Raw genomic sequence first — 25,560 nt, 5'->3', positions numbered from 1 at the left:
GGCCGAACAAGACTAACCAGTAGGCCGGCCCGCTCTTTTGGTGATCCCTACTTCCATGCTTGCTTCTCACGCACGCTTCTGGCTTCCTCTATGCGACGCACCCACCTTTCCAGCACCTCACTAACGGGAAATTGTCAGTATTTAGGCTAGTAAACAACAGTCTAGTTTTCCGCCGCGCCGTCGTACCCAGACCCGTGGATCCAAGGGGGGGCCTCTTGCGATGGGATGGAGGAGGACGAGGAGCGCAAGATACTGGGTAGATAGGTTAGCGCAGAGCATTGCGCTCGTACGCCAGGTTCTCAATCTGCAAGACTCGACTTTCTGCCCGCCGCCCATCCCCCCCAAACCACATGCGCCGCATTGCCATCCATCCATTCATATACCCTTGCATCAATAAATGCAGCTGCCGCGTGGTTTTTTTTTGGGGGGGCCCCAGTCCGCTTAACCGGAATTGCTCAAGCAAAGTCGAGCTAGAAGCCATCAAGTCCCGGACTGCTAAAACCCGCGGACCTGTTTTGCGCGCTGCCCAAAAGTTGGAGCTTATTTAGACAAAAAGGAGACCACACGCCCCCCTCCAACGGTCCAAATCGTGCTCTGTTGTTCCCATTACGTTCTCTTGAAGCGAGCCATTTCGACAATCTTTATTCTTGTTTTGACGTAAAACGTTCAAGGGGCACAGTTTTACGGACCTACGACAAAACAAGACTCGCGGCTGTTGAGCCCTTTTTCTTATCAACACATTTTGGTTGTTTGCATCTTCCCGGCGAAGAGCTTGGCAAGACAATGTCCACCACGGAACAGAATGAAAAGAGCTTCGAGGTCAATGAGCGCTTGACCAGCTCGTCGCCATCGACCAGCGACCATGCTCAGCACCACCACGACGATGCCTCGTCTGGCAGCTCCGACGTCGACGCCGCCTGGGTCTTTCTCAACCAGCACCGCGACGTGCCCGGCGTCGACGCCGTCGACCTCAAGAAGCTGCGCCGCCGCATCGACTGGCGCATCGTCCCCATCATGTTTGGCTGCTACACGATGCAGTTTCTCGACAAGGTCATTTACAATGTGAGTTTTTCCCTTGTTCCCTGCCATTCATGCGGCTTCTCAATCGCCATTGCTGCAACTGTCCTGACACGATTTCCGCAGTATGCCGCCGTCATGGGCATAAAAAAGGACTTGGACCTGACTGGCAACCGCTTCTCCAACGTCGCCACTTTCCTCTTTGTTGGCCTTCTCTGCTTTGAAATTCCCAACAGTAAGCTTATTACGCCCACATATCCGCGGATGACGATGGATGAATCGCGTCAAACCACCACCACGCAAATCATCATCAATCGCATAACCGCAACTCACATCCAATGATCAAAAACACTAACAGCCCTCTCCTTCTCCAGTCTACCTCTTGCAAAAGGTCCCTGCGGCCAAGTGGCTCGGCCTCAACGTCACCCTTTGGGGCGTCGCGACCGCCTGCGGTGCCGCCGCCCACAACTACCCCAGCATCCTCGCCTCGCGCATCTTCCTCGGCATCTTCGAGGCCACCATTGCCCCTTCCCTCGCCCTCATCAGCAGCCAGTGGTACACCAAGTCAGAGCAGGCCCCACGCTTCTCCTTCTGGTACCTTGGTCTCGGTGTCGGCCAGATCATCGGCGGCGTGCTTTCCTACGCCTTTCAGCACATTGCGCCCACCGCCTCGCTCGCCGGCTGGCGCGTCATGTTTGTCGTGCTCGGCTGCATCACCGTCCTCATCGGCCTCTCCGTCATCGCATTCATCCCTGACACGCCCATGCAGGCGCGCTGGCTGTCCGTGACCGAAAAGGTCGCCCTGCTCAAGCACGTCAGCGTCAACCAGACGGGCATCCGCAACAGCAAGTTCCGCGTGTCGGAGCTCGTCGAGGCGCTCCTCGACCTGCAGATCTGGCTGCAGATCCTCATCACCGTCCTCTTCTCCGTGTCCAGCGGCGTCATCACCACCTACTCGGTCATGCTCGTCGGCCAGATCACGCACGACGTCAAGAAGACGCCCGCGCAAAACTCGCAGCACGCCGCCCTCATGAACACGCCCTCGGGCGCCGTGTCCATCTTCTTCATCCTCATGGTCGGCTACGGTGTGCGCCGCAACTCGCACCGCTGGATGTGGATCCTCGCCTGCATCATCCCCGCCATCATCGGCGGCGCCCTCATGTCCTTCCTGCCCAAGACCAACCACGCCGGCCTCCTCGCCGGCGTGTACCTTGTCAACGCCGTCGTCGCCCCCATGCCCATGCAGTACAACTGGCTCATGGCCAACGTCGCCGGCGCCACCAAGCGCGCCTACGCCGTCGCCATGATCAGCGCCGCCTTCTCCATCGGCAACATCATCGGGCCCCAGACCTTCCAGGCCAAGGACGCCCCCGACTACCGCCCCGCCAAGCTCGCCCTCGTCTTCACCCAGGCCGGCAGCGCCCTCGTCACCATCACCCTCTTTGGCTACTACATCTGGGCCAACAAGCGTCGCGCCAGCCGCGCCCGCCAGACCGAGGGCCAGTTCATGGACAAGGAGACATGGGCGAGGATGACAGACAAGGAGAACCCGACCTTCCGTTACGAGTACTAGGAGGTCTGTGAAAAATAAAGGCGGTGTGTGTTGTGTGTGTGTGTGTGTGTGTGTGATACGGCTTGGGAGGTACTTGTGTGATATAATTTGGTTCTAGTTCATCATCATTCATTCATCATCTACATATGTGCATTGACATTCTGTCAGCATCAATCATTTATATACATTTTTTTTTATCAACTCCGGGTCACTTATAGTGTTGATGGATTTCTCTGTGTACCCTTCAGATAATGCATTACATGACTAAATCTCTGTTTTGGAGAACGGCCATCTTCGGATTCTTGTGGGATGAAAGACTTTTGATCTATGAGAGAGTGGCGTTTTCAGTATCCATCATTTACCCTTTTTTTTTTTTTTTAATAAAAGAAAAGCCTTTCTGGCCTATTTAGAATGCTAATAAACTTCTGTCAATGTTACACTTTAAAAAAAAAGCCTTATGGCCTATTTTTAATGTCAATAAATTTCTGTCAATACACTCTGTGCCGTACATTACATCACTCAATGTACGTGTTGGGAAATGTCCCTCTCCTGGCGCTTGTGGGATAAATGATCTCTTTGCCCAGATCCAAAAGTAACAAATCTTGATGTCGTTGCCACTGCAATGTGCATTTGGGCCTGACCCCTGAGGCAGCCAAACAAAAAAGGCGACCCCCACACAATGTCAACAAACGGACGCTCGGGATCCGTGTGCAGTGGCGGCAGGTGCTGCAGTGTGCACTGGAGCCTGTCCAAGCAGCCCTGTTGCCGTGCCCTTTCAGCGCTCCCGCGCGCTGCAGCAGCTCGGCAGTCCCCCCCCTGGACGGCCCACTGTGGCCGCTCGTCTGCCCAATGACATTACACGTCTCTCCCCATCTCGTCCAGTCGCGTATTCGCATCGCGCGCTCAACCTCTGCAATCTCATCTGGGGGCACCAGGTCGCAACCTCTTCTCTTCTCTTTTCCTGCCCTTTGCCCACTACCTACCCTTGCTTTCTCGTGGCGCATCTCGCATTCTTTCGGCGTCCCACGGATCGCTCGGAGGCTCTGCTTGCTCAATTGATCCCTTCTCTGCTCCGGCCTTTGCTTCCCAACCACATAAAAGGAGGTCGACGAGCCGACCCTTCTTTTCATCATGTCAGGACGCTATTCCCTACGCACATCGCCACGGTATGTTTCCTGCCCCCTCTTGCCGCTTCTCATCTTGCACCGTCCTTCCTTCTTCTCTCGATTGGCCCCTTGTCGTACACATATGCCCGTCTTCCCTTGTGCGACGCAATTGCAACGTCACAGCCTTGTCCTCTAACATGTCATAACCTACAGGAAAAAGGAGCTTTTCGATGGCATGGTAGAGACGCCGGCCAAGACACGCTCTTCTTCACGACGCCAATCCTCGTTCCCGCCTGAGACTTCTGACAACGAAGTACCCGAACCGACGGCCTCTGCTTCGCCCGTGAAGCGCTCTCGCTCTGTCCGCCGCCGCACGCTCGCCAAGTCGGACAACGCGCCGGCGCAAGACGACGAAAAGGACACGCCCGAGACCAAGTCCACCCGGTCCACGTCCAGCAAGATGGAGAACGGCAACGGCGCGCACAAGCGCTCGGCCTCGCGCCCTCGCACGTCCAAGTCGTCAGATGCGACGGCCGAGGACGTCAAGGTTAGCGTCGTTGACGGCTGGAAGCCCGGCCAGGACCCCAAGATTGACTACTCGGGCGAGTTTGAATTTGGTGGCTCCGTCGGCACCTTTTTCATGATGCTCTTCTTCCCCATCCTCATGTGGTACATGTGGGTGGGCGCCACCTACTACAACGGCAAGTTTCCCTCGCGCGAGGTCGGCATGAGCTGGGCCGCCTTTGGCCGCCACCTCTTCGACCTCGTCTACACGGGCGCGTTCCCTCACGCCAAGGCCTGGCTCTGGTACTGGTCGTACCTCATCTTCGAGGGCGCCTGCTACTGCCTCCTTCCCGGCGTCTGGGGCTACGGCAAGCCGCTCCCCTTTCTCGGCGGCAAGCAGCTCCCGTACTTTTGCAACGCCTACGCCAGCTTCTACTTCACCCTCGCCGTGCTGGCCGGTCTGCACTTTAGCGGCGTCTGGCCGCTGTACACGGCCATCGACGAGTTTGGTCCTCTGCTGTCGGTCGCCATCTTCAGCGGCTTCATCGTCGCCTTTGTCGCCTACTTCTCCGCCCTCTACCGCGGCAAGCAGCACCGCATGACCGGCTACCCCGTCTACGACTTTTTCATGGGCGCCGAGCTCAACCCCCGCATGTTTGGCATCCTCGACTTCAAGATGTTCTTTGAAGTCCGCATGCCATGGTACATTCTTCTCATCCTCAGCCTCGGCGCCGCTGCCCGCCAGTACGAGCAGTACGGCTACGTCTCGGGCGAGATAATGTTCCTCGTCATGGCCCACTACCTCTACGCCAACGCCTGCGCCAAGGGCGAGGAGCTCATCATCACCACCTGGGACATGTACTACGAGAAGTGGGGTTTCATGCTCATCTTCTGGAACCTGGCCGGCGTGCCCCTCTCGTACTGCCACTGCACCATCTACCTCGCTAATCACGACCCCGCCGAGTACCGCTGGAACCGCGTCGCTCTCGCCTTCTTTTACGCCGCCTACCTCTTCTGGTACTGGGTCTGGGACAGCTGCAACTCGCAAAAGAACCGCTTCCGCGCCATGGAGCGCGGCAAGCTCGTCGGCCGCAGGACCTTTCCCCAGGTCCCCTGGCAGACGCTCGAGAACCCCGAGGTCATCCGGAGCCCCCAGGGCACCATCCTCGTCAACGGCTGGTACGGCCTCGCCCGCAAGATTCACTACACGGCCGACATTTGGTTCTCCATGTCCTGGGGCCTCATCACCGGCTTCGACAGTCCCTTTCCCTGGTTCTACCCTGTCTTTTTCCTCTGCATGATTGCGCACCGCGCCGCGCGCGACATTCACCGCTGCCGCCAAAAATACGGCGACGCCTGGCTCGAGTATGAGCGCCGCGTGCCCTACCTCTTTATTCCTGTAAGCTACCCCTTGACCTCTGCCATCGTCCTGTCCTCTAACCAAAGCACTACAGTACGTCTTTTAAAGAGCTTATTAACAAAGCGATGACTACCTCACGCTCTCCGCCAATTATCTCGTCAAGGCTCGCTCGCCGTTTCTCTATTCCTCTTCAGAGCAGCCTAGCCCCTACTAGACGTTTTTTCTTCTTCTCTCTTTCTTTATCCAATTCATTGTAAATATGATGGCACGCAAAATCACCATATCACAAATCACACACACACAGACACAGAAGCTTTTTAATGATGGCGGGACAAAGGACAACACAAACAGGAAACTCTGTATGAGTTTGGTTTCTTTTTTTTTAATAATGCTGGGATGAAAAGGGGGAAGGCAGGCTAAAGAGAAAAGAATACAAACGTGGTCAACGATCAAGTCCAATCGGTATGGGGATGAGGATTACTTAATAGATTCTTTCCTTCTTCAACTTTTTTTTTTAATTCATTCTTTCCTGAGCTGGCCATGGAATAGGCCAGCCATTACAATACTACACCATTAAAAATGCAAAAATGCAAGACGTTAAAGGATGTGATTGTGTCGTTGATAGAACAATGAGCAGCGACCAGAGCAACGACCGCGGACAAGCGCAAAGCGTATAGTAACAAATGCATCTTCTTCAGCCTAAACTAGATCTTCTCCATACAGTTACGGTCTATAACGGAAAACACCCGAGGCCAGTTCAAACTCTACCGGTCGCTAGTGTACATGTACGACGTCTCCGTCCCATTGATACTTCTTCTGGCGCAAAATCCCTTTCCAGCCGATACGCATTAATCTCATTTCAATCCCAGTAGGCAGGCGAAATCAAGGGTGCGGATCAAGCGCCTCCAAAATGGTTTATTGTCACATCTCGTGCTGGGTCGCAGTCTTTCGGCGGTGATCGAATTGTCAAGCTTGCGACCTCGTCACTCTCGTCATTATTTAACAGCTGACGTCCGTGGTTGCCTTGGAGTTCATGAGCAGGGCAACAATGAGACCGTATAGACCTGGTTTGTGGTTAGAACTGTCTTGGGGTGCCGCAATCGCATAGACTTACCGAGGACTTCAGCGAAAATGAGAATAAGAATCATGCCGACAAAGAGACGGGGCTGTTGAGCGGTACCGCGGACACCGGCATCACCGACGATACCAATGGCGAAACCAGCAGCAAGACCAGCGAGACCGACAGAGAGACCAGCACCGAGCTGGATGAAACCAGTGTAGAGGGGAAGCTTCTGCGTCAAGCCATCGGAAATGAGGACGGAAACGACCAGGCCGTAGATACCAATGATACCAGCCATAATAACGGGAACAATGTCTGTGCTGCTGTTAGCTTTTCCTGCGGCCTCGGATGCAAATCGGATCGGAAAGTTGCGCACTCTTGACGATAAGGTCAGGGCGGAGAACACCCATGGCGGCAATACCAACACCAGACTTGGCGGTACCGTACGAGGCACCCAGGCAGGTGAAGACAATGGCACAGGTGCAACCCATGGCGCCAAAGAAGGGCTGCAATAATTTGTTAGTACATTTCTCAGATGCATTGATCGCTCGCGATAAGAGTTTGACGGTCGGCTAGCGATGGTAGGAAGTCGCTCGAAACTGGAACTGGGGTGGGAGCACGAACCGCATAAACGGGGCTAGAAGCAGACGATGATTAGCTTGACATCAGTTGTAAAATGGCGCCAGGGGAGGATGCAGCAAGATTCGCGGCGTTGCGGCGATGGCAAAAGCTCGTAACGATGCTCGGGGAGCTTCGCGGGCGCATCCATCCCCCCTCAAGGGCGGCAAACGGTGACGTACCAAAGCTCAGTAGACATGGCGGCGGTTATTCCTGACTATGGGACAAAAGAGAGTAGATGAAGAGGCGAATTCGAGGCTTGGGTCGGTGGAGCTCGGGATGGGCCAGCAGCGAGGATGTCGGGCGATGAGCTGTCGATGGCCGCGATTAATGGTGTGGTGATGGTTGATTGAGGTGACGTTCCCTAGCGACCGGAGCAGCTGGCGGCAGGTTTTGCTGTACTGTGGCAGGAGTAACCGCCTTACATAACAATCCGCCCCGCAACATTAATTACCCGCTCCGCACCTGGCCTGCTCTAGCACCAGCCATTGGCTGAGCTAGTGCCAGACTGTTGTCTTGAGACAGTGAACCGCCTGAGCGTGCGTACTGGTAAATGAGGCTGCTGACAATGGTATCGTGGTTGGTGGTGCACACCGTACAGAACTTCGTTGGAGAGCGGCTTTGCAAAATGACTACCCTTTCGGGCGAGGCGGGCTGACGCCGTTGCAGTGGACGTACCAGTACTGCAGTGGACTTCCAGCTATGAACTTTCGACGGTACACTACAGGATTAAAAACACTATTAAGTTACTTTTTGCCGCACAGCCAAGGGAGCTCATCCAGCTTGTAATGCCGTTGGGAATTGTCAAGACGTTAATCGTCAGCTACCCGATACATGACGTGCACCCAGCCGCGTATCACACGAGGCTCCGTAGCTGAGCTGTCGCCAAGATCTGACCTCGAATCTGACAGGCAAAAATAATACTTGGGCCAGCCACTGCACCTGCATGATGCAAGAAGCCATCTCCAGAGCAGCGCCTCGGCAAGGTCCAACCTGCAGGTCGCAGCTTGCCTGCTAATGTGGTGCCAACGATGACGCCGTCTCCACACGCCCCAGACCGCAGTCGCGTCGGACGCCGAGGCCGATTACCCCCACCATATGTCATGACATTTTAGTATACAAGCAGCACCACTGCTGCTCAATTTCACCATAAACCCTTCCCATAGGATCCTGTTTCGGGTTACTCAGCGGCCTGATCTCCTATATCGACGGCCGCGATCCAAAGCAGCCTCATTATGCCTGGTCTTGCGCGCAAGGTCCTCATTTGCGCCGCCGTAGATGGCCTGATCATCCAGCCTCTCTCCACCAAGGGCCAGCGCCCCTTCAAGCCTGTACAAATAAAATATGCCGACGCATCTATATCTTCTGTGTCTAGAGAACAGATTCCAGACATTTCAGCTTCCGATTCTTCTTTTGAAGCATTTGGTGTGATCGGTGAGTCCCCAAACATCTCTAGACTAAGTCCGGTCCTGACAGTATTAGGTCTGATTACGGTATCGAAGCTCAGCTACCTTGTCACCATCACCAAGAGGAAGCAGGTTGCGCAAATTCTTGGCTTCCCTATCTATGTCGTTACTGGTGTTGCAGTCACCCCCTGCACGTCGCAACCCGACGCTGTTGCCTCCATTCGTCGCACCGTGAGATGGCTCGACGACCGGCCCTCTACTGCAGATCAAGATGCCGAGAGTAGTGACGAGGATGTAGAGCTACCCGCAGCTTCAGCAGACGAAATAGACGACGGTGCGAGTGAGGGGGGTGATAACGATCTAACATCCTCTCGAAGCAGCATCGCCGAAGACGTCATTCGCCGAAAGGGCAGTTATGGCAGGTTCGCGCAGCGCTGGTTCAGTGCTAGGGGCTGGACAGCAGACCAAAGACGATCACTGGGGCTGAGTGATGCTGCAAATAATTCCAGGCTGGCCGAGACAGCAGGCGAGCCTAGGAAGGTACCAGTAAACGAAGAAGATGGCCAGCGACCCGCTACCGCTCTGTTGCCAAAACTCTTGAGAGCCATGTATCTGCTTTTTGGCAAGTCGCGAAGCTTCTACTTTTCTTATGATGTCGACATTACTCGTCATCTGTCCGAAAAATCCCCAGCCACGCAAGCCGACGTTCCGCTGTACGCCCGGGCGGATGAAGTTTTCTTTTGGAACAAGGACATGATTGATCCGCTTATTGAGGCTGGCCGAGATGATATTGTTCTTCCGCTCATGCAGGGTTTTGTCGGACAAAAGACATTTATTGCCGACCACAGCCCGCCTCAAGTCGACGAGCCCAAGATGGAGTCTGTCGAGCTAAGCACTTTCACGCCGAGAGAGCCGTCGCCCGTTCAAACGGCTTCCGCCAGTGCACGAAATTCTCTCGAGCTGCGCCCCTCTGAGACCAAATACCTTCTAACAGTCATATCCCGTCGATCAACAAAACGCGCCGGCTTGCGTTACCTGCGTCGTGGCGTTGACGAGAATGGGTTCACGGCCAACATGGTTGAGACGGAGCAAATTCTATCCCGCTCTGACTGGGAGGCCTCTTCCCCGATTTATTCTTTTCTGCAGGTCCGAGGCAGCATACCACTATTCTGGACACAGACCGCATACGCATTGAAACCAACTCCTGTTCAGCAGCACTCTGCAGACGAAAACTACAAGGCGCTGAAAATGCACTTTGAGAGCCTTGTAAGAAACTATGGGCTAGTCCAGATCGTCAATCTGGTCGAGAAGCAAGGAGTCGAGAAATCGATTGGCAGCGCCTTTGAGAAGAACGTAGAACGGCTGAACGAGGAAGGCAGCTGTGGTCTTGTGCCCTTTGAGTGGTTCGATTTCCACCACGCATGCCGCGGTATGAAGTTTGAGAACGTCAGCGATTTGCTCCTATTACTCAAGGACAAATTAGAGGAAATGGGCAGCACCGTGCAAAAAGACGGCAAAGTCACCTCTTCCCAAAGCGGTACTTTCCGCACCAACTGCATGGACTGTTTGGACCGAACCAACGTCTGCCAGAGCTCTTTTGCCAAGCATATGCTTGACTTCCAGTTGAAATCCGAAGGAATCGACATGAGTGCGCAGCTGGACCAGGAGACAATGTGGTTCAATACACTCTGGGCAGATAACGGCGACGCGGTTTCCAAGCAGTATGCTTCGACCGCCGCTATGAAGGGTGACTATACTCGCACGCGAAAGCGCAACTATATGGGTGCTTTAAATGACGCCAGTCTGTCGCTGGCACGCTTGTATTCTGGGTACGTTGCAATACCCGCAGCTAGGGGCTCATACTAATGAAAGCAGAATGGTGAATGACTACTTTAGCCAAGCTGTCATTGACTTTCTTCTAGGAAACGTCACCGGCAAAGTGTTTGAAGAATTTGAAGCCAACATGATGACCAAGGATCCTGCAGTCTCCGTTACAAGGATGCGAAACCGTGCGATCGAGCTTTGCCAAAAGCGAGTCATTGCAAACGCGCAGGAAGAGGTCCATGGAGGCTGGGTTCTCATTAGCCCCAACGCCGCAGATGTGGTCAAATCATTCCCGATGGAAGAAGTGGTACTGCTATTGACCAATGTCGCGTTATACCTGTGCCGATTCGACTGGGATCTCGACAAGGTATCGTCATTCGAACGGGTCAATTTAGCAAACGTAACCGGCATAAAATTTGGCACCTATATTTCCTCTACAGTATCGGCAGCCCAGATGGACGAGCTGCGAAACGTTGGGTTTGTGCTATCATACCAGCCAGGGAAGAGCGACATCAAACGAACCAATACCCGAACCATGTCATCGCAGCAAGATTTGGCCGTCACGCCTGCGGTAGACAGCACGGATAGCAGCGTGCGAAGGCAGTCTGGGCTGGTTAGCTTCTTCTCTCCGCGTCCGAAGGGACCCACGGTGAGACAGTTTGCCTTCAAGGCAACGTATACAGACTCGTCCACTGCGGCAACGCGGCCTGGCCCGAAGCAAACAGAAATCCAGCAGGTTGTGACCATTTGCTCTGAAATTGAGAGGCTGGTTTTAGATAGACAGCTCCGGAAAGATGGAGAGGAGCCAAAGAGCATCATTGAGAAGGGCGACATTATCTCGCTTGACTCTGCCAAGCGCGATACCGGGTTGCTTGAGCAGCTTGGACACTCGATCAAAAAGCTAGTCTGGGCATAAAATAGCACCCTGCATACCGTTACAAAATAGTATTAATGAAGCATCTTTACTTGTCGTTGGTATTGTTGGTATTGTATTAGAGCTGCGGTGACTTGTGTATCCTATATAAATGCAGCTGATATCGCATATTCTCCAACGGAATCGGATACTTCAACTGATCCGAGAGCCGGAACCATATCGAGTCGTCAGACTCCAGCCTCGTCCACCGTTGCGCCATGCTTGCCGGATCCGTGAGTGTATGGTGCAGCAGCCACTGCATCGGGTATTTCTTCTTGTCCTTGCCCAGCGCGGCCTCGGCGAAGCTCCCGGGGCTGTCGACGACGAGCAGCAGCGCTTGATCCGGCAGCGTCGCCTCGAGCGCCTTCAAGAACTTGGTCGTCTTGCTGATGCCGCCGTTTGTGTAGAGCTCATTCAGAGTAAACAGGAGCGTGACTACCACGACGGCGGGGTCTGCTGCTGCCAGGGTGAAAATGTCGACCCATTGCGCCTCGTTGAGCTGCAGCGCGTCTTGCTGCAGGACCTGCAGACGGAGCTGCTCCGGTGTCTGGAGAAAAGGTAGGTTGGCGGCCCTGGCGCTCGAGGACGCGTACTTGGACTGTGGGAGTGGCGTCGTCAGCGTGTCCTGCATCGTGGCGGCGACGGTGGCCCATGGCGCTGAATCGAGCAGCACGAGATCCCCTGTGGTGCTGTGATTTTGTGAGAGAGGCTGCGAATTTTGGAGGTAGTTGGCAAAGGCGACGTGCTCGGCGGCGCACCCGCCCACGCTCACCATCCTGATGTGACGCTGCGACGAGGCTTCTGAGACTTGCGCATCGCCATGGAGATGAGGCGGTAGGTGCGTCTGAAAGATCCTCGCGTAGCAGAGCGCGCGCGTCGGGCTCCAGCGCGCGGCGTACGCGGCGAGGTGGTCGGCGCGACCAAAGGCGGCGGCAAAGTCGCGCTGGAAGAGCGCCTGCTTGATGGCCTGCACACGCTGCGCAAAGTCGTCGGCTGCGAGCACCGGTTCAAAGGCCGCCGCAAAGTGGTTGAGGAGTCTCTGCTGCTGCGGCACGCTGTCGTCGTCGTCATCGACATGGGCCGCGGTGCCGGTGGCGGATGGCTCTTTTGACGATGCCGACGTTTGACCACCAGCATCCCCGCCTCCACGCGCGGATTTCCTTTTTGCGCTCGTCTGCTTCTTGACCATGCTTCTTCTTCTTTCCTCTTTTTCGGCAAATATTTCAAATCCTTTGAAACCACTGTTTCACTCTGTTGCAAGGGTTGTGTGGAGGAGATGGCTGTAGTTGAAATTGTGGTTTGGGCAGGGTTTTTCGATGGAGCACTGGTGTTCTGAGTTACTCGATTCGGCAACCGTTTGTACACGCGCCAACGCAGGGCCAAAAGATGAGTTACTGGCCGTCACGGTATTGCAGGCCGCTAAGAGCCAAATGTATTGACGCAATCTTTCTTGAGAAGACGATTTTGTGAAATTGCTTCTTTCCGGTAATAGTGACGAGGAATTGGTGTAAGCGCTGCGAGCCCGCATCGTGTGACTTGGAACCACCTGGTCTAACCGTCTTCAACACTGTTGCATCATTAGAAAAAGAAGAGAAAAAATATGAACGCTGTTACTCATGTATGAGCTCAACTTTTTAGTTCCTTCTATGTGATAAAATGCACTGTGTTAGTTCAGTTTCAATAAAGTGATTTATCGATTCTCTGTGCTTTGGCGCACAATCGGGAACTATCTGCACACCCTGTCACAGGAACAACATGTTCGAGTTAGAAATACAGACGAAATCCCATAAAAGACGACGGGCGCTCCTTTTTAATCTTGCTGATAGTATACATTGTAGACGTCCTTACCTGGGGGAAAAAAGCAACATGCGAAAACCCGACAGAGGCTGCGCGGCCCTTTGTAAGTTCTTCAGCCATGAAGACTACCCATCTCAAAAGGACTGCGATGAACTCGCGGCAGATATTGCATTGACCCAGCCAGGCACATCTTCCATTGAGCAAGGGTCTAGAAGCTACTCGGTCTTGGCTGGCGGTTACATTATCCAGTTCCGCGAGCCATCGGCGAGGCTTGACATGCGTCTGATCCGGGCCGCCGAGACGACGTACGGTGGCTACGTGGGACATGTCCTAGAAGAACGCGAGATAGGCTGCCTATGGGTGTACAGGTCCGTCCGCATGAGAGGTGTGAGGCTGGAAGCTCTTCAACGCCAGCCAGCGCCCGAGCTGACCTCGTCTCCTCTATTCCGGATGATTCCAAGTTTCGCAAGGTTAGTGACGCTCGCCGCACCCACGCAGTCCGGAAGACAATCACGTCCCATCCGACTAACCTTCTTTTTCGTCCAGATTTTGCGCTTCGGCTTGGAAGAACAAGCCCGCCGCCTTGCCGCCGCCCAGAGCGGGACTGCTCGACGAGTACACGACCATGCTGGACCGGGTGCTCGTCCTGCTGCCGCAGCGATACCACCGTGTGATACGGTGGACGAGGGGGAACCTGCGCGTGCTCTTTGAGAGCAACTGGCCGATGGTCGTCAACAACCTCTGTCTGCACCCGACCAACATTGCCGTCGACGAGTGGACGGGCCACATGCTCGGGCCCATCAGCTGGAGCAAGGCCGAGATCAGCCCGTTTGGCATGTCCCTGGCCGGTGTGTACGTGCTTCTCGGATTCGTGCAAGAGGGAAAGTGGAAACGTGTTCAGCACTACGAAGAGCTGCTCAGTCTCTTTTTCGACGTGCTGCTCAAGGAGATGCGCGGGTCTCCTGGCCCCCCTTTCGAGACGGTCATGACGTTGGCGGTTTTGTTGGAGCGCACGGCTTCGATTGGCGAGCTGTGGCGGCATAGGTCAAAGGTCTTTTCTTTTCGCGACCCTCAACTCAGTTTCCTTGATTCGTCTCTGCCTTTATAGAACAAGGCAACCCTTTGCCTTTCATTCTTAGTAAAGTGGTAATGCGCCCATTCACCTCCATTATTTGCACAGAGTCGACCCCAGGCTTGCTGTTCGTCGATATAATGACATCTAGAATGATCCATAGCTCGGTGCTTTCAAAGCAGTTTAATTGTACCGCTACTACATCCTCCCTCAAGGTCGACTAGAACGAGCACCAATTTTAGCAGCCCGCAGACGCGTGCCGGGTTGCATTCATTCTGGCGGCCCCGGCTTTGTTCCAATACCTGAAGTTGTTTGAAAAGAGACAAAATTGGATCATGTAGTACAACGGGAAACTGAGCTGGCTTAGTTCCATTACTTTGCCAGTTTCCTATGCTTTGGTGTGATTCCCAGCGCTTTCGTTGGCTGCATTCGTTTATGCTTTGGCTTGATGATACAAAGCGCTTCCATAGGATTAATTTTTTAAGCTTTGGCAAAATCCACAAAGCGCTTTCGCCGGTTCTGCGACATTTCTTACAGTGACTGGTGATAATCTACACGAGATTGTACCGGTTACATCGGCCTTTCATCTGGTCACTCCCAGTGACTATTGAAAGAGAGAGTTGATGGTAAAGATAAATAGCCATGCAAGTCCGCTTCTCGGTTTCATGTTAGCTCATTATTACTGACTACAGAGCTCTCTACACTTGACTCGATATCGAATACTCAATACACGCAACAGACTTAGCATCTCAAAATGAAAACACACAATCGCAAACATTCCACCACCTTCTTTACCAAGGAATGGCCCTCTCAGGACCAATGCGACGGATACGCTATTTTCGCATTTCCCGACAGCGGTAGTATTCAGAGAAACTTTCGGCAAGGTGCTAACAGCTATACAGTTAAGCGCGATACCTCAATCGTACAATTTCGCAAGAAGAAGCTTGCCCGCGATAAGATTGACCTTGCGGCAGCGCCTTACAAAGGTCATGTGCCAAGAGTTGAACAAGAATCTCGATTTGGTAACTTTTGGGTATACAAAAGAGCCCTTCTTTCGGGTATTACGCTAGATTGTCGCCTGTTATCATGTAAAACGGTCGAGGATAGGTTTGCCACATCATACCAGACCATGGAAAGTCTCGCAAAGTAAGTCATCATCCTGTCGACGTGGTGTGGAGCAAGAGAAGACAAAGTATATACTAATATGCTGAAAACAGGTTCCATGCCAGTTCCATTTTGAAGAAACAGGCTGATCAACCGGCTCCGAGAGCAGGGCTGCTCGAATATTGTCGCAATGCGTTGTTCGCAATCGGGCTTCGCCTTCCAGGTGAGGCATGGCTCCTCACGATCAACTACCTCTGCACAAATGTGCATCGACTATTCGAAAAAGACTGGCCCATGGTTGTAAGCAATGTATGGGTCACTCCGAGCAACGTTGTCGTTGACGAGGATGGTGTTTTCCAAGGCTGTCTTGACTGGGAAGATACTGAGGTGTTCCCGTTTGGTATCGCCGTGGCAACTACTCACAGGTTCCTCGGCGAATTCAAGACGACGAGCCACAAAGACATAGCTGTCCAGAAGTGGACCCCTGTTGAGGGCTCCCAGCAATTGAAATGGCATTTTCTGAAAACCCTCCAGGCGTCGTTGGATGGGGAGAGCAACGTGATGTGGGACGAGCGCCTTGCGATAGCTGAGATGGTGGGGGTTATATTGGACCGTTCCTGTGGATATGGTAAGATTTTGGAGGAGAATGACTATCCGATTGTCTTCGACGATGATTATCGGATGAGTTTTCTCGATCAGCACATCTGGGGAAGCGGAGACTCGATCGCAGATTGGATGGGGAGACGCTTTATTAACGCGGAGGGAAAGCTGGTGGATGAATCCCTTGACCTAACAGACCTAGACATGGTGTGGGACTATTGAGACTTTGACAGGTTTAGCGATGATATTTTTGTTCTTGTTTCGCAGAGAATTGTGACTTGGAATACATGCTCCTCTGTGATACTGGTTTGTTTACTTGATTGCTGTTCTTAAAAGCCCGTAGTTTCGCGCAGTAGAGAAAATGACACGACCCGACGGCGTCTTTGGTACCTACACTACATCAGGTATCGTGCGTATATGCCGTACTGCATCGACGGCTAGGGATGATGGAGGTGATGAAATAGATGCTATCGGGCGTGGAACCGTCCTAGTTCTTGAAAGGTTCATGCTGGGCCCTGGGAAGGAGGAGGACTAGGAGGAAGGGGGAGCTAATGGGATGATGGGCTGTAGAAGATGCAATCAACGTCGGCGACTGAGGTCGGTCCTCGATACCAATCACACTTGCTTTAGCTAGTAACTTGCACTCCGTACCCGTCTCGAAAGACATTCCTCTTTGAAAGAATGGCCATTTGCCGGGATAGATCGGGAGGGCGTGCGTCTGTGAGGAGCGGCAAAGGCTCATGACATATTCCGCTAGATGTGCTATATGCGTTTGCAAGATGGCTTTTGACCCATAACTTTGTCATGCACTGGGCCATGGACCTGTCGGGTTTGGCCCGCAAGTGATGCCCAATGGGCGGCGCGACGCGAACTTTAGAGCTGGCAGCACCGGCTCCTTCTTCCTCTAGAAAATTCCGATATTGGTGCCCGGAAGGCTGTTCATTTGATGCCTGGCGGTCACAGAGAGAGGACGAGCAACACTGGTCAAGCACTAGGCGTGGCAGATTGGCTTCTGGAGCAGTTCGTCACTGATGCTGCTTTAACGGATGAGCTACGAAGCATGTGCCTGAACCCAAGCTGCAGCTGCTGCCTACCTAGGTAGCCATTTGCTCGCGCAGCTTCCCGCACGCAATCTACTTAGGCAACTGAGGGCTTATTGTACCCTCTTGAACGCTACACAAGAAGGGCAAGAAAAGAAAAAGAATCGCTCCTGTGGCTTCTATTGTCGGGCGTGTCATAGGGCTCCCTGTTCTGCGCCCTGTCTCGTCTGGCGGCGGCGACGTGTGGAGCAAGCTGCGACATGTAGTGTTTGGCCGTGTTGGTGTCATTCTATTTTTTGCCTTGCCGTGTGGCTGGCTTGCATGTAATCATCAGCCTGTGTTACTTTATGCGATCCGTGAATAATCTTCAGCATCTAGCTTTATTTTGTGGCAAACGCCCAGGCAAAGTCACAATGTGGTGGTACAGGAGGCAGCATCAAGAGTCGTGGGGTCGCCAGGGGACGGGAGTATGGTGCACCTTTCTCAGGCTCTGGTATGGAGCAGAATCGAAATCTATATTCAGAATGAAGATGAAACAGGTGCATCCCGGCACAAATTCCCTCGTCTATTAACAGGGCCATGCAGCATTCCACATTCCTCTGGACCGAGAGAGGCACGAGAGGGCAAAGGGCGGCGCTGTGCTAGGCCAAAGGGAGCCTAGCGCAATGGCTGCCAAACCTTGGTTCATCGACCTGCAGCCAGCAGCCAGCAGCCAGCAGCCAGCAGCTAGCACCTCAGCCACTAGCATCGCCCGTAGCCGCCTGTACGCCGTCTGTGCGCCCTCGTACGCCGCTAGAAAATATACATTGTTGGGCGTGTTGGGGTGTCTTTTAATCGGTGCTTTAACTGGTAGCTAGAGATTCTGGTGCCACTTTTGGCAGCCGTCCCACCTGGTGCTTGCTACCTGGATCCACTGTAGCTTCACTGTTAGCCTTTAACTACCTACCTACCTACAGATTAGAGGGTACCTGCTAACGTAGCTGTAGCTGCTTCAGCGGCTGCTCCCTCCCCCGGCACCTGCTGCGGGCCTCGCTTTTGTTAGTGCGTTTGCTGTGATGCTCGCCGTCACTGCCCGTCTAAATACCCAACCAAGCCAAAGCTGGTACTTTTTTTCTGGGTGACCTGATTGATTCACCTCATCCTTCTTCGTCCTCCTCTTCTTCCATACCCACCATCCTCGCCGTTTTCTTCTCTTCCGTCGCCTGTTTCTCTCCTTCCTCGACTTTCATCAAAGACATTCCCTCGTCGCATACAGCTGCCCCCCAGCTGCGGCGCCTTCGCTTCTCCGGTTCACACACCACACCCCTCGTCCTCTGTGACGTTGACGACTAAGGTACGGCCGCTTGTCACCTGCAAAGCTTCTTTCTCGTCAGCCTTTGCCTTGCCTCCATACCCTCCGACACTTTATATTACGCTGCAGCTTCGTCATCAGCGCCGCTCATTACTACTTCTTCTTCACTCCTCTTATTTATTCATCGGCTCCCCATAATCGCAACCATCGAACCGCATGACCGTTTCGCGCACCCCTACCTCGACTGCGGCTCCGACGTTCTCGTCTGCTCTCTTCCAGCTGCTGTAGGCTCTTTGCAGCCATGGCTCCTGCCCCTCGGCGCAGAAACTTACTTGGCCATCGCCGTCGCATCGAGGACGAGGGTGACGATGACAACCGTCCAGCCAGGCAGGAGGTGGATGATGACTCCTTGACGGATGGTACCGTGGCCACGGACGACCATGATGCCGCCGACAGCGACACCAGCAACATCGAAGACGCCTCTCCCACAGCTGGCACCGTGCTGCATGCCTTCAACGGCTCCGCCAAAGCACACGCCAAACGCCACCCCAAGGCCACGCTGCCCCCCGTCTCTGCCGGCACGCAGCCTGCATCTTCCGCGAAATCATCCGACGGCCAGCAACAGCCGAACCAGGCACCGGCACAAGCCAGCGATGCTGTACCATCACCACCTAAATCCCCATCCGCGCCCGTCATCGTCAGCTCCGCCTCGGCTACGAAACCCGCCGGCAATGACACAAATGCCCGTCATCGCAACGAAAATGACGATTACAAGCGCCGCCGAGACCAAGACCCTGCCTTTGTTCCCAACAGAGGCGCATTCTTCATGCACGACTCCAGACAGGCCCCAGGAGCCCCCGGCGGCACCTTCCGCCCCTTTGCAGGGCGTGGTAGAGGACGAGGTGCCCGCGGCGGCTTTGCCAGCAATGGCTACGGCCGCATCAAGTACGCCTTCAGCCTCTCTCGAGCCAATACCTCGGTCCATTGGCGCCTCATGCTAACTGCCTACACTTTAGCCCCATGTATCACCCAGCGGATCCGACAGCGAACTTGCCTTGGACACACGATAAGCACGAAACCGTAGCTGTTCCCCCGGTTTCCCGACGAGCACGCCAAGTGTCCGTGGACGAAGGACCGCCCAATGGCAATGGATACATTCCGACCTGTAAGGAGAGCGACACGCCCATAAACCGAACACTGTCAACGGAGAAGCACATAGCGAACGTCCAAGTCCGCGTCTCTCTTCCCGGCATGGATGAGGCCATGGTACACTCTGGTATCCAGATGAAGCAGTACACGAAACTTCCTGATCACAGACCGCCACTGCGCAGGGACAAGCCAGTCCGTATTTCCCTTCCTGAGAGGGCACCGAGGTACATTTACCCGGCACCGGACCGGTCATTCACATTCATCCCCAGAGCACTTCGCCCGAACCAGCAGCAACGTGCCCGTGGTAAGCCCCGGTCAGGTTTTGGCTCCGTCAGCGGTTTTTCCCGCCGAACCAGCGTCTTTGGTGGCAGCTATTATGGCAGCATGTACTCTCCCAGTATCAACCTCAGTCGTCGTTCTTCTATTGTCCACGACAGAGAGTTCATGTTCTCACCAACTGGGTCCGTCGTTTCTCGAGCACCGTATGCACCCGACAGGCCCGTGGTTCGTCTTCCTCCTCCTGCGCGCATGGATATGATGCCAGATATGGGCAGCCAATTTGGACCGCTCATGCCTATGCCTATGCCTATGGCCATGCCGATGCCCATGCCCATGTCCATGCCCATGTCTATGCCAGACATGCCACCACCGGGCAAGATGGATGGCACCGCGATGGACATGTCGACACCCGCCCTACCCATGCATCAGCCACGGCCTCAGAAGAACATTTCCGTGGCACATATCGAATCGCCCAACATGCCGCAAGGCGGCCAGACCTTTCAGCAGGCTTTCCATCAGCAAGTCCCCGTGCAAGTCAGCGGTGGCTATCAGCACGATGGCCATTCAAGGAGGCAGTCGCAGTCCCAGCGGCTGTCTGGTACGCCCCTTTCGCATATTCCGGAGCGACCTGCACATACTGCGCCGTATCACGCCAACGCGTATCCTCCGCAAGGTTACTACCAAGGCCAGCCCCAGCCTGTGCAGGTCAGCCAGCAAGGCTACTATTACTCAGGTGGCTACGCCGGAGGCAGCATGAACGGACAAGCAAGCGGTTATCCCTCGAACGCGCCCAGCCCCATCACGGGCAACTACGCGATGCAGGGTCAGATGGAGCAGCAAGCAAGCCAGGCGGGAGGCGCTGCTGGACCAAACAACTTTGTTGCACAAGAGGTCAACGGTATGGTCTACTATTATGACCCTTCACAGATGCAGCCCCCTACCACCTATCCTGGGAGCTCCATGGGTATGCACGGGATGATGACACCCAGCCCTGATGCCTTTTACTACCCTCAAAGTGGCGCCTACTATCCACAGTAGGAGTGTGGGACGGCCTGTGAGGAAGTCTTGCTCCATTATCCTTTATTTTGATTTGACATTGTTCCTGGAAGTCTACGGGTCACGGCATCGCGGCGTTGATTGACGTATTCTCTTTTCCACTTTTTGTTGACGGAGTTTGGATCGAATTAAAAAAGAAACCGAAGCTTCTTACTTGGCAATGGAGGGCAAAAAACTAGCATGGTTCAGCCTGTTTTGCTTTATTTTCCTTTTCTGTGTGGTCATCACCAAACCTTGGGCTCTCACTCTCTTCTTCTCCTTCCTCTTCCTTTTGTCCCTTACATTAGCCAGCTTTGCCGTCTATTTTATTGTAGCCCACGGGCATTTTCTACTCTTGCTGCGGGCCAGCCTCTGCCTAATTTTTTACCTCTTGGATTCCCTTTTTCCTATTCACGGCTCTCTGCGCTTTCCGCCAACCTCTTTTTTTTCTTTTCTTTTTGTTTCGCTTTCTGCTTACCGCTCGTGCTGGGGACAACAACGACCCCTCGGTATAGCATATGTTTTTCTTCCTGTTATTGTTTTGGAACGAAAAAGTGAAGAGTTAATGGCGGTGGACATTGCCAGCTGTTCTTGTACTACAGGCTGAGCCTATCTTTGTTGTCTTGAACGATGGACCGCGCCAGTATTGACGCGTGATGAAGGTCGGATGACGCCTTTCTCTTGTATGCTCCTTGTCTCATTACGTCCCTCTTCTCTTTTGCTTGGACTGGTTGCTACTTTCTTTCTCTTTCCATGGCAGCGGTGTTGGTGGTGTTTTTGATGGACACGGGTAATTCTTACTTTAGGGGGCCGAAAGAACTACTTTTATTCTCATTTTGTTCCCTTGATTGATTGATCCTTGTGAAGCAACAAACTTGTAAACTGCCAATACCCGCTTGCGACATTTTTCATCCTATCTCTACCCCACGGCAGCCCCATCATGTCGAGGCTGGCCAAGAGCCAGAAACTCACTAGCAAGCCCATGTGTCCACACAAACCGTTGTATTAGCACAGAAAATCCCACGACATATCCATGCCAAGCCCACCATCCCCAGCCCCTCTTTCCCATGGGTAATTTGGAGGTTAGCTAGCATGAACTAACTAGTTTGTTCCCCGCCGGTTATCTCTGGACGCGACGTCTGCTCGGACTTGTGACTTGGAGCTCTCTCTCTTCATGCACGATGACGGAGCCGGCTTGGGTTCAAAGATATCAGCCCTGATGAGCTACGGGTGCGGGGTTTCTTGGGCGTGTCGTGTGCGTCGTGCCTCTGTCTTCTTTCTTCCCTCTTCTTTCCCCGCACCAATAGTCTACATCTCGCAACGCCTACGGCGGCTAACGCTAAAAAAGAATCCCGAGTAATGTCAATGCAGATGTTCATATATATATATAGATACGTAGTGTCGTCATGTAGCGATGATCTTTGGATCCTTGTCCACACACAAACACATCCCATTGCTGTTTTTTTTTTGTCCCCCTGTCAACTGGTAGGGATATTGTGCTCATTCAACAGCCCTCTTTCCCCGCATGTTCTAGCTATCGTTTGTGATATCCCATCGAGCCGTTCGGGGTGATTGACCGATTTCCTGCACACCATCACAGACCTCACGCACACACGCACAAATCCCAGCGCGGTACCACCATCCACCTTTGTGACGCTTCTGCAATGAAATGCGCACATAACTCCCGCCTCACCTTTTCTTTTGCTTCTCTTCTCCCCTCGATACCTTTTTTGCCTTTTCTTCCCTTGTTCTGAAATACTCTTCAAAAACCTCGCGACCACTCTTGACCTTTTCTTGCGACTTGAGAAACAAACGAGGAAGATACAAGACAAAATCATGGCCAGCCTCCCCTCGCAACACCCCACGCTGTCGCTGCACCTCGCCGACGACGCCCTCACCCCGCTCATCACGTCCTCGCGGTCCCGCGCGCACCTCGAGTCGTTGACGGCGCTGACCACGTCGGCGCTCACGAGCCAGACGGCCGCGCAGCGCGTCGGCATGGGCGTCGTCGAGCGCATCATGGTCGAGTACCCGGAGCCCGCGGCCGCGGCCGTCGTTCTCCAGTCGTACCTGCACGTGTCGGCCCCAGCCGCGGCTAAGGAGGCAAGCAACGGCAGCAGCAGCAACGACAACAGCAGCAGCAACGACAACAGCAGCAGCAACAGGAACGGCATCGAAGGAGAGGTCGGGGGCCAGCAGGAGGATCAAGAGGACGACGATGCGGTGCTGCCGCCGCCGCCGCCGCCAAGACTGGTCGGGGTGGTTGTGGCGAGGAGTGCTGGGGATGCGCGCGAGGCGAAGAGGGCGGCCGCGAGGCTGGAAAAGGTCGGGAGGGAGTTTCAGAGTCAATGGAATGCGGCGAGCAGTTCTTGACTAATTTCTTTTCCCGGATTGCATTGGGTGCATATAGCTTCCTTTTCTCTTTTTCGTCTTTTTTATGCCTGCTTTTTTAATGGATATTGCATGGCTAGGGAGTTGCGGCTACTGTCGAACCACGGGCGATGATGGCGTTCTACCAATGTTCCGCCTTGGGTCTACCAAATGAGTTACATGATCACTACATACCATTCATTATTTTGCAATTTTTATTTCCTTTCTCGATTTCAGTGACATGCTGTTCTGAGGAATATACGAGGTGCCTGCGGCCGAGGCGACAGCCCACCCTTTGGCGAGAAGAATGTAAACGGACAAGTGAGCAACAGGTTGGTCAAACAAAGCTGCACCCAGAGCAGCGTAAAACAATAGGTGAGGGAGCGTTATTGTGCTCCACAAAGGCGTAGTAGATGTAGGTCATTCGAGCATAATGCCGGTGCGTACAATATATAACTGGAAAATTTACTTGTACATACCTTATTGGCCCTGCATTTCACAGCCTTGTTAGTGTCGTCACAACGTTTGGTCCTGTCGGCATAGGCCGTTTTTTTTTTCTGACCAACGAGAGAGGGTGCTACCATTGGCAAAGCTTGTTATCAAGCCTCAACAGTCAGCTTTGGCAAAGGTTCTGTCAAAAAAGTCATGAGCGTGCACAACTTGTTTAGACATGATGCATCCGCAAACCCATCCCACTAGCTAATCCCCGCTTCTATCGTACACCATACTACTCAAGATGGCATCAACTACTACTCCCGAGGCTGATGTTGCTGATTTCGAGCTCATCAACAATATTATGGTTGATTATTTCAGTATATCCCAGCAAAACTACTCTGTTAGGCCAATGGAAAAGGCAAAGCACAACAAGGTTTACCTTGTTGAGCTCGACTCTCCCACACCTATCGAGCTAGCTGCAACTAATAGTATGCCTCTCACTCACACTGTTCCCCGGGGGACCACACGTGTTGTGGTTCGCATGCCAAAGGCCAATGTCAGTTTGGAAGACCCGGTCCGAGTCCGGAATCAGGTCGTCTTCCTCCACCTAGCTCGGCAGGCTCTCTGCGCAGCACAACTTGATCAAACTTCCTTGGCTCCCCTTGTATTCGCCTGGAGTGACAACGATCCCGACAAGAGATGGATCGTGGAAGAGTTCAAACAAGGAGAGCACATTACATCAGCTGAGCTTGCCGATTTCACCCCGGAGCAACAGCATATCGTCTTCCGTCAAATTGCCGAATTCACAAAGGCTTTGCAAGATTTTACGCTGCCGGACGAGGTGATATATGGCGGTCTTACCTGCGATGATCAGGGCCACATTTTCAGCACGAAGCCATCCATCCCCTGTGGTGGCCCTTTCGAAACCTTTGCTGGCTTCCTCAAAGGCATGTGTACCTGGCAACGGCAGGCCAGTGAGCGTAGTACACACTTGAATGGCTGGAAAGATGACGATGATCTCAAAGCCCGATTGGATCGATTTTTCGCCCGTGGCCTGGACGACGTGCTGCAAACCGTGCAAGAAGATCGACCAACTTTAATTCATGCTGATCTAGGTAAGTTGAACTGAAAAAAGAAAAATTAAAAAAAAACCCCTAAGAGGGGTTTGACGAAATAATATCTATTAAATAATATAAATTTGACAATAATATAATTTATTAGGATTGAGCAATTTGCTATTCGACCGCGAAACGAATGTTCTGATGGCAGTCGTCGACTTTGACTTTTCTCACGTCGGCGCGCCCATTTCAGAATACCTCTTTTCATTCTACGACATGAACGGGCTCCTCGCAGGCAGCGGTGAGACTGCGCGTTTCTTTCGGCAATTTCTACTTTGCGGATTTCCCGAAGCGGACGACGTCAGCGATTCGACGGATCTCAAGATGGCCAGGGCCCTGGACGCGGCTCTGCAGCAAGTAGACGCCAAAAAGCCCAGCAACCAGCACTCGGCGGGCACGGCGGCGGATGTGTGGTGGTTCTCTCAGGAGCTCTGCCAGGCGTACTGGCTCATGGATGGGTTTTTGAGGCATAGAACGCCAGCGCAACTGGCGGAGATGAAGGACGAAAGTGCGGACGCTCTAAGGTTTTACTTGGATTTATGGGGATATTAATGTAGGTGTTATAGTGATGGCATTTCAATCTCGGGAATATACAACTGAAGAAGAAGAAAAAGTGTCGAGGTATAGGTGCTAAAATGGGATAAGTAAGTCAAGTTTATAAGGAGTAGCTCGCAATAATTCTGATGGCCGGATTTAATTAGGGTGTCTGTAGCGCGATGACTGGCGGTTGATGGAGCGACGAGAGTGACAGAAAGTGAGAAGAATGAGCCTGGGCCCAGGTCATGACGTTCCCTACGTGGTAAAACCCCTTGGGCCATGTTCTATGCGTGATGGTGTTTGCTTAGCTTGCCATGGTACAAGAACATCGCCGCGCTGCCATCGCGAGCCAGCAAAGCACACGATACCGCCG

At 53.4% G+C, this 25,560-nt stretch overlaps 11 protein-coding genes across 11 annotated transcripts; 8 read left to right on the top strand and 3 right to left on the bottom strand.

The window, feature by feature from the left end:
• Window positions 1-783: 783 nt before the first annotated feature.
• LMH87_000844 (uncharacterized protein) lies at window positions 784-2,590 on the top strand (the record flags this gene model as incomplete). Its single annotated transcript, XM_056198819.1, has 3 exons — window positions 784-1,062; window positions 1,144-1,252; window positions 1,392-2,590. The coding sequence occupies 3 exons, from the start codon at window positions 784-786 to the stop codon at window positions 2,588-2,590; spliced, it is 1,587 nt and encodes a 528-aa protein (XP_056055731.1).
• A 1,110-nt stretch (window positions 2,591-3,700) lies between these two features.
• On the top strand, window positions 3,701-5,645 carry LMH87_000843 (uncharacterized protein; the record flags this gene model as incomplete). Its single annotated transcript, XM_056198818.1, has 3 exons — window positions 3,701-3,735; window positions 3,889-5,578; window positions 5,634-5,645. 3 exons carry the CDS (start codon window positions 3,701-3,703, stop codon window positions 5,643-5,645), a joined length of 1,737 nt encoding a protein of 578 aa, XP_056055730.1.
• An 893-nt stretch (window positions 5,646-6,538) lies between these two features.
• On the bottom strand, window positions 6,539-7,416 carry LMH87_000842 (uncharacterized protein; the record flags this gene model as incomplete). The annotated part of the gene is made up of 6 exons (XM_056198817.1): window positions 6,539-6,603; window positions 6,654-6,659; window positions 6,720-6,914; window positions 6,976-7,105; window positions 7,224-7,236; window positions 7,400-7,416. 6 exons carry the CDS (start codon window positions 7,414-7,416, stop codon window positions 6,539-6,541), a joined length of 426 nt encoding a protein of 141 aa, XP_056055729.1.
• A 1,036-nt stretch (window positions 7,417-8,452) lies between these two features.
• LMH87_000841 (uncharacterized protein) lies at window positions 8,453-11,363 on the top strand (the record flags this gene model as incomplete). Its single annotated transcript, XM_056198816.1, has 3 exons — window positions 8,453-8,651; window positions 8,700-10,452; window positions 10,499-11,363. The coding sequence occupies 3 exons, from the start codon at window positions 8,453-8,455 to the stop codon at window positions 11,361-11,363; spliced, it is 2,817 nt and encodes a 938-aa protein (XP_056055728.1).
• A 76-nt stretch (window positions 11,364-11,439) lies between these two features.
• On the bottom strand, window positions 11,440-12,549 carry LMH87_000840 (uncharacterized protein; the record flags this gene model as incomplete). Its single annotated transcript, XM_056198815.1, has 1 exon — window positions 11,440-12,549. The coding sequence occupies one exon, from the start codon at window positions 12,547-12,549 to the stop codon at window positions 11,440-11,442; it is 1,110 nt and encodes a 369-aa protein (XP_056055727.1).
• A 677-nt stretch (window positions 12,550-13,226) lies between these two features.
• On the top strand, window positions 13,227-14,265 carry LMH87_000839 (uncharacterized protein; the record flags this gene model as incomplete). Its single annotated transcript, XM_056198814.1, has 2 exons — window positions 13,227-13,627; window positions 13,704-14,265. 2 exons carry the CDS (start codon window positions 13,227-13,229, stop codon window positions 14,263-14,265), a joined length of 963 nt encoding a protein of 320 aa, XP_056055726.1.
• Window positions 14,266-14,780: 515 nt separating this feature from the next.
• LMH87_000838 (uncharacterized protein) lies at window positions 14,781-15,453 on the bottom strand (the record flags this gene model as incomplete). Its single annotated transcript, XM_056198812.1, has 5 exons — window positions 14,781-14,833; window positions 15,025-15,123; window positions 15,178-15,295; window positions 15,353-15,367; window positions 15,430-15,453. The coding sequence occupies 5 exons, from the start codon at window positions 15,451-15,453 to the stop codon at window positions 14,781-14,783; spliced, it is 309 nt and encodes a 102-aa protein (XP_056055725.1).
• On the top strand, window positions 15,359-16,155 carry LMH87_000837 (uncharacterized protein; the record flags this gene model as incomplete). Its single annotated transcript, XM_056198813.1, has 2 exons — window positions 15,359-15,375; window positions 15,447-16,155. The coding sequence occupies 2 exons, from the start codon at window positions 15,359-15,361 to the stop codon at window positions 16,153-16,155; spliced, it is 726 nt and encodes a 241-aa protein (XP_056055724.1).
• Window positions 16,156-18,565: 2,410 nt separating this feature from the next.
• Window positions 18,566-20,730, top strand: LMH87_000836 (uncharacterized protein; the record flags this gene model as incomplete). The annotated part of the gene is made up of 2 exons (XM_056198810.1): window positions 18,566-19,209; window positions 19,281-20,730. The coding sequence occupies 2 exons, from the start codon at window positions 18,566-18,568 to the stop codon at window positions 20,728-20,730; spliced, it is 2,094 nt and encodes a 697-aa protein (XP_056055723.1).
• Window positions 20,731-22,563: 1,833 nt separating this feature from the next.
• On the top strand, window positions 22,564-23,100 carry LMH87_000835 (uncharacterized protein; the record flags this gene model as incomplete). The annotated part of the gene is made up of 1 exon (XM_056198809.1): window positions 22,564-23,100. The coding sequence occupies one exon, from the start codon at window positions 22,564-22,566 to the stop codon at window positions 23,098-23,100; it is 537 nt and encodes a 178-aa protein (XP_056055722.1).
• Window positions 23,101-23,833: 733 nt separating this feature from the next.
• LMH87_000834 (uncharacterized protein) lies at window positions 23,834-25,202 on the top strand (the record flags this gene model as incomplete). The annotated part of the gene is made up of 2 exons (XM_056198808.1): window positions 23,834-24,647; window positions 24,754-25,202. The coding sequence occupies 2 exons, from the start codon at window positions 23,834-23,836 to the stop codon at window positions 25,200-25,202; spliced, it is 1,263 nt and encodes a 420-aa protein (XP_056055721.1).
• Between the last annotated feature and the right edge of the window lie 358 nt (window positions 25,203-25,560).

This window comes from Akanthomyces muscarius, chromosome 6 (genome assembly GCF_028009165.1).
Source record: "Akanthomyces muscarius strain Ve6 chromosome 6, whole genome shotgun sequence".
Classification (NCBI taxonomy): domain Eukaryota; kingdom Fungi; phylum Ascomycota; class Sordariomycetes; order Hypocreales; family Cordycipitaceae; genus Akanthomyces; species Akanthomyces muscarius.
The sequence above is the reverse complement of the archived record's forward strand: the minus strand, read 5'-3'. Positions and strand labels throughout refer to the sequence as shown.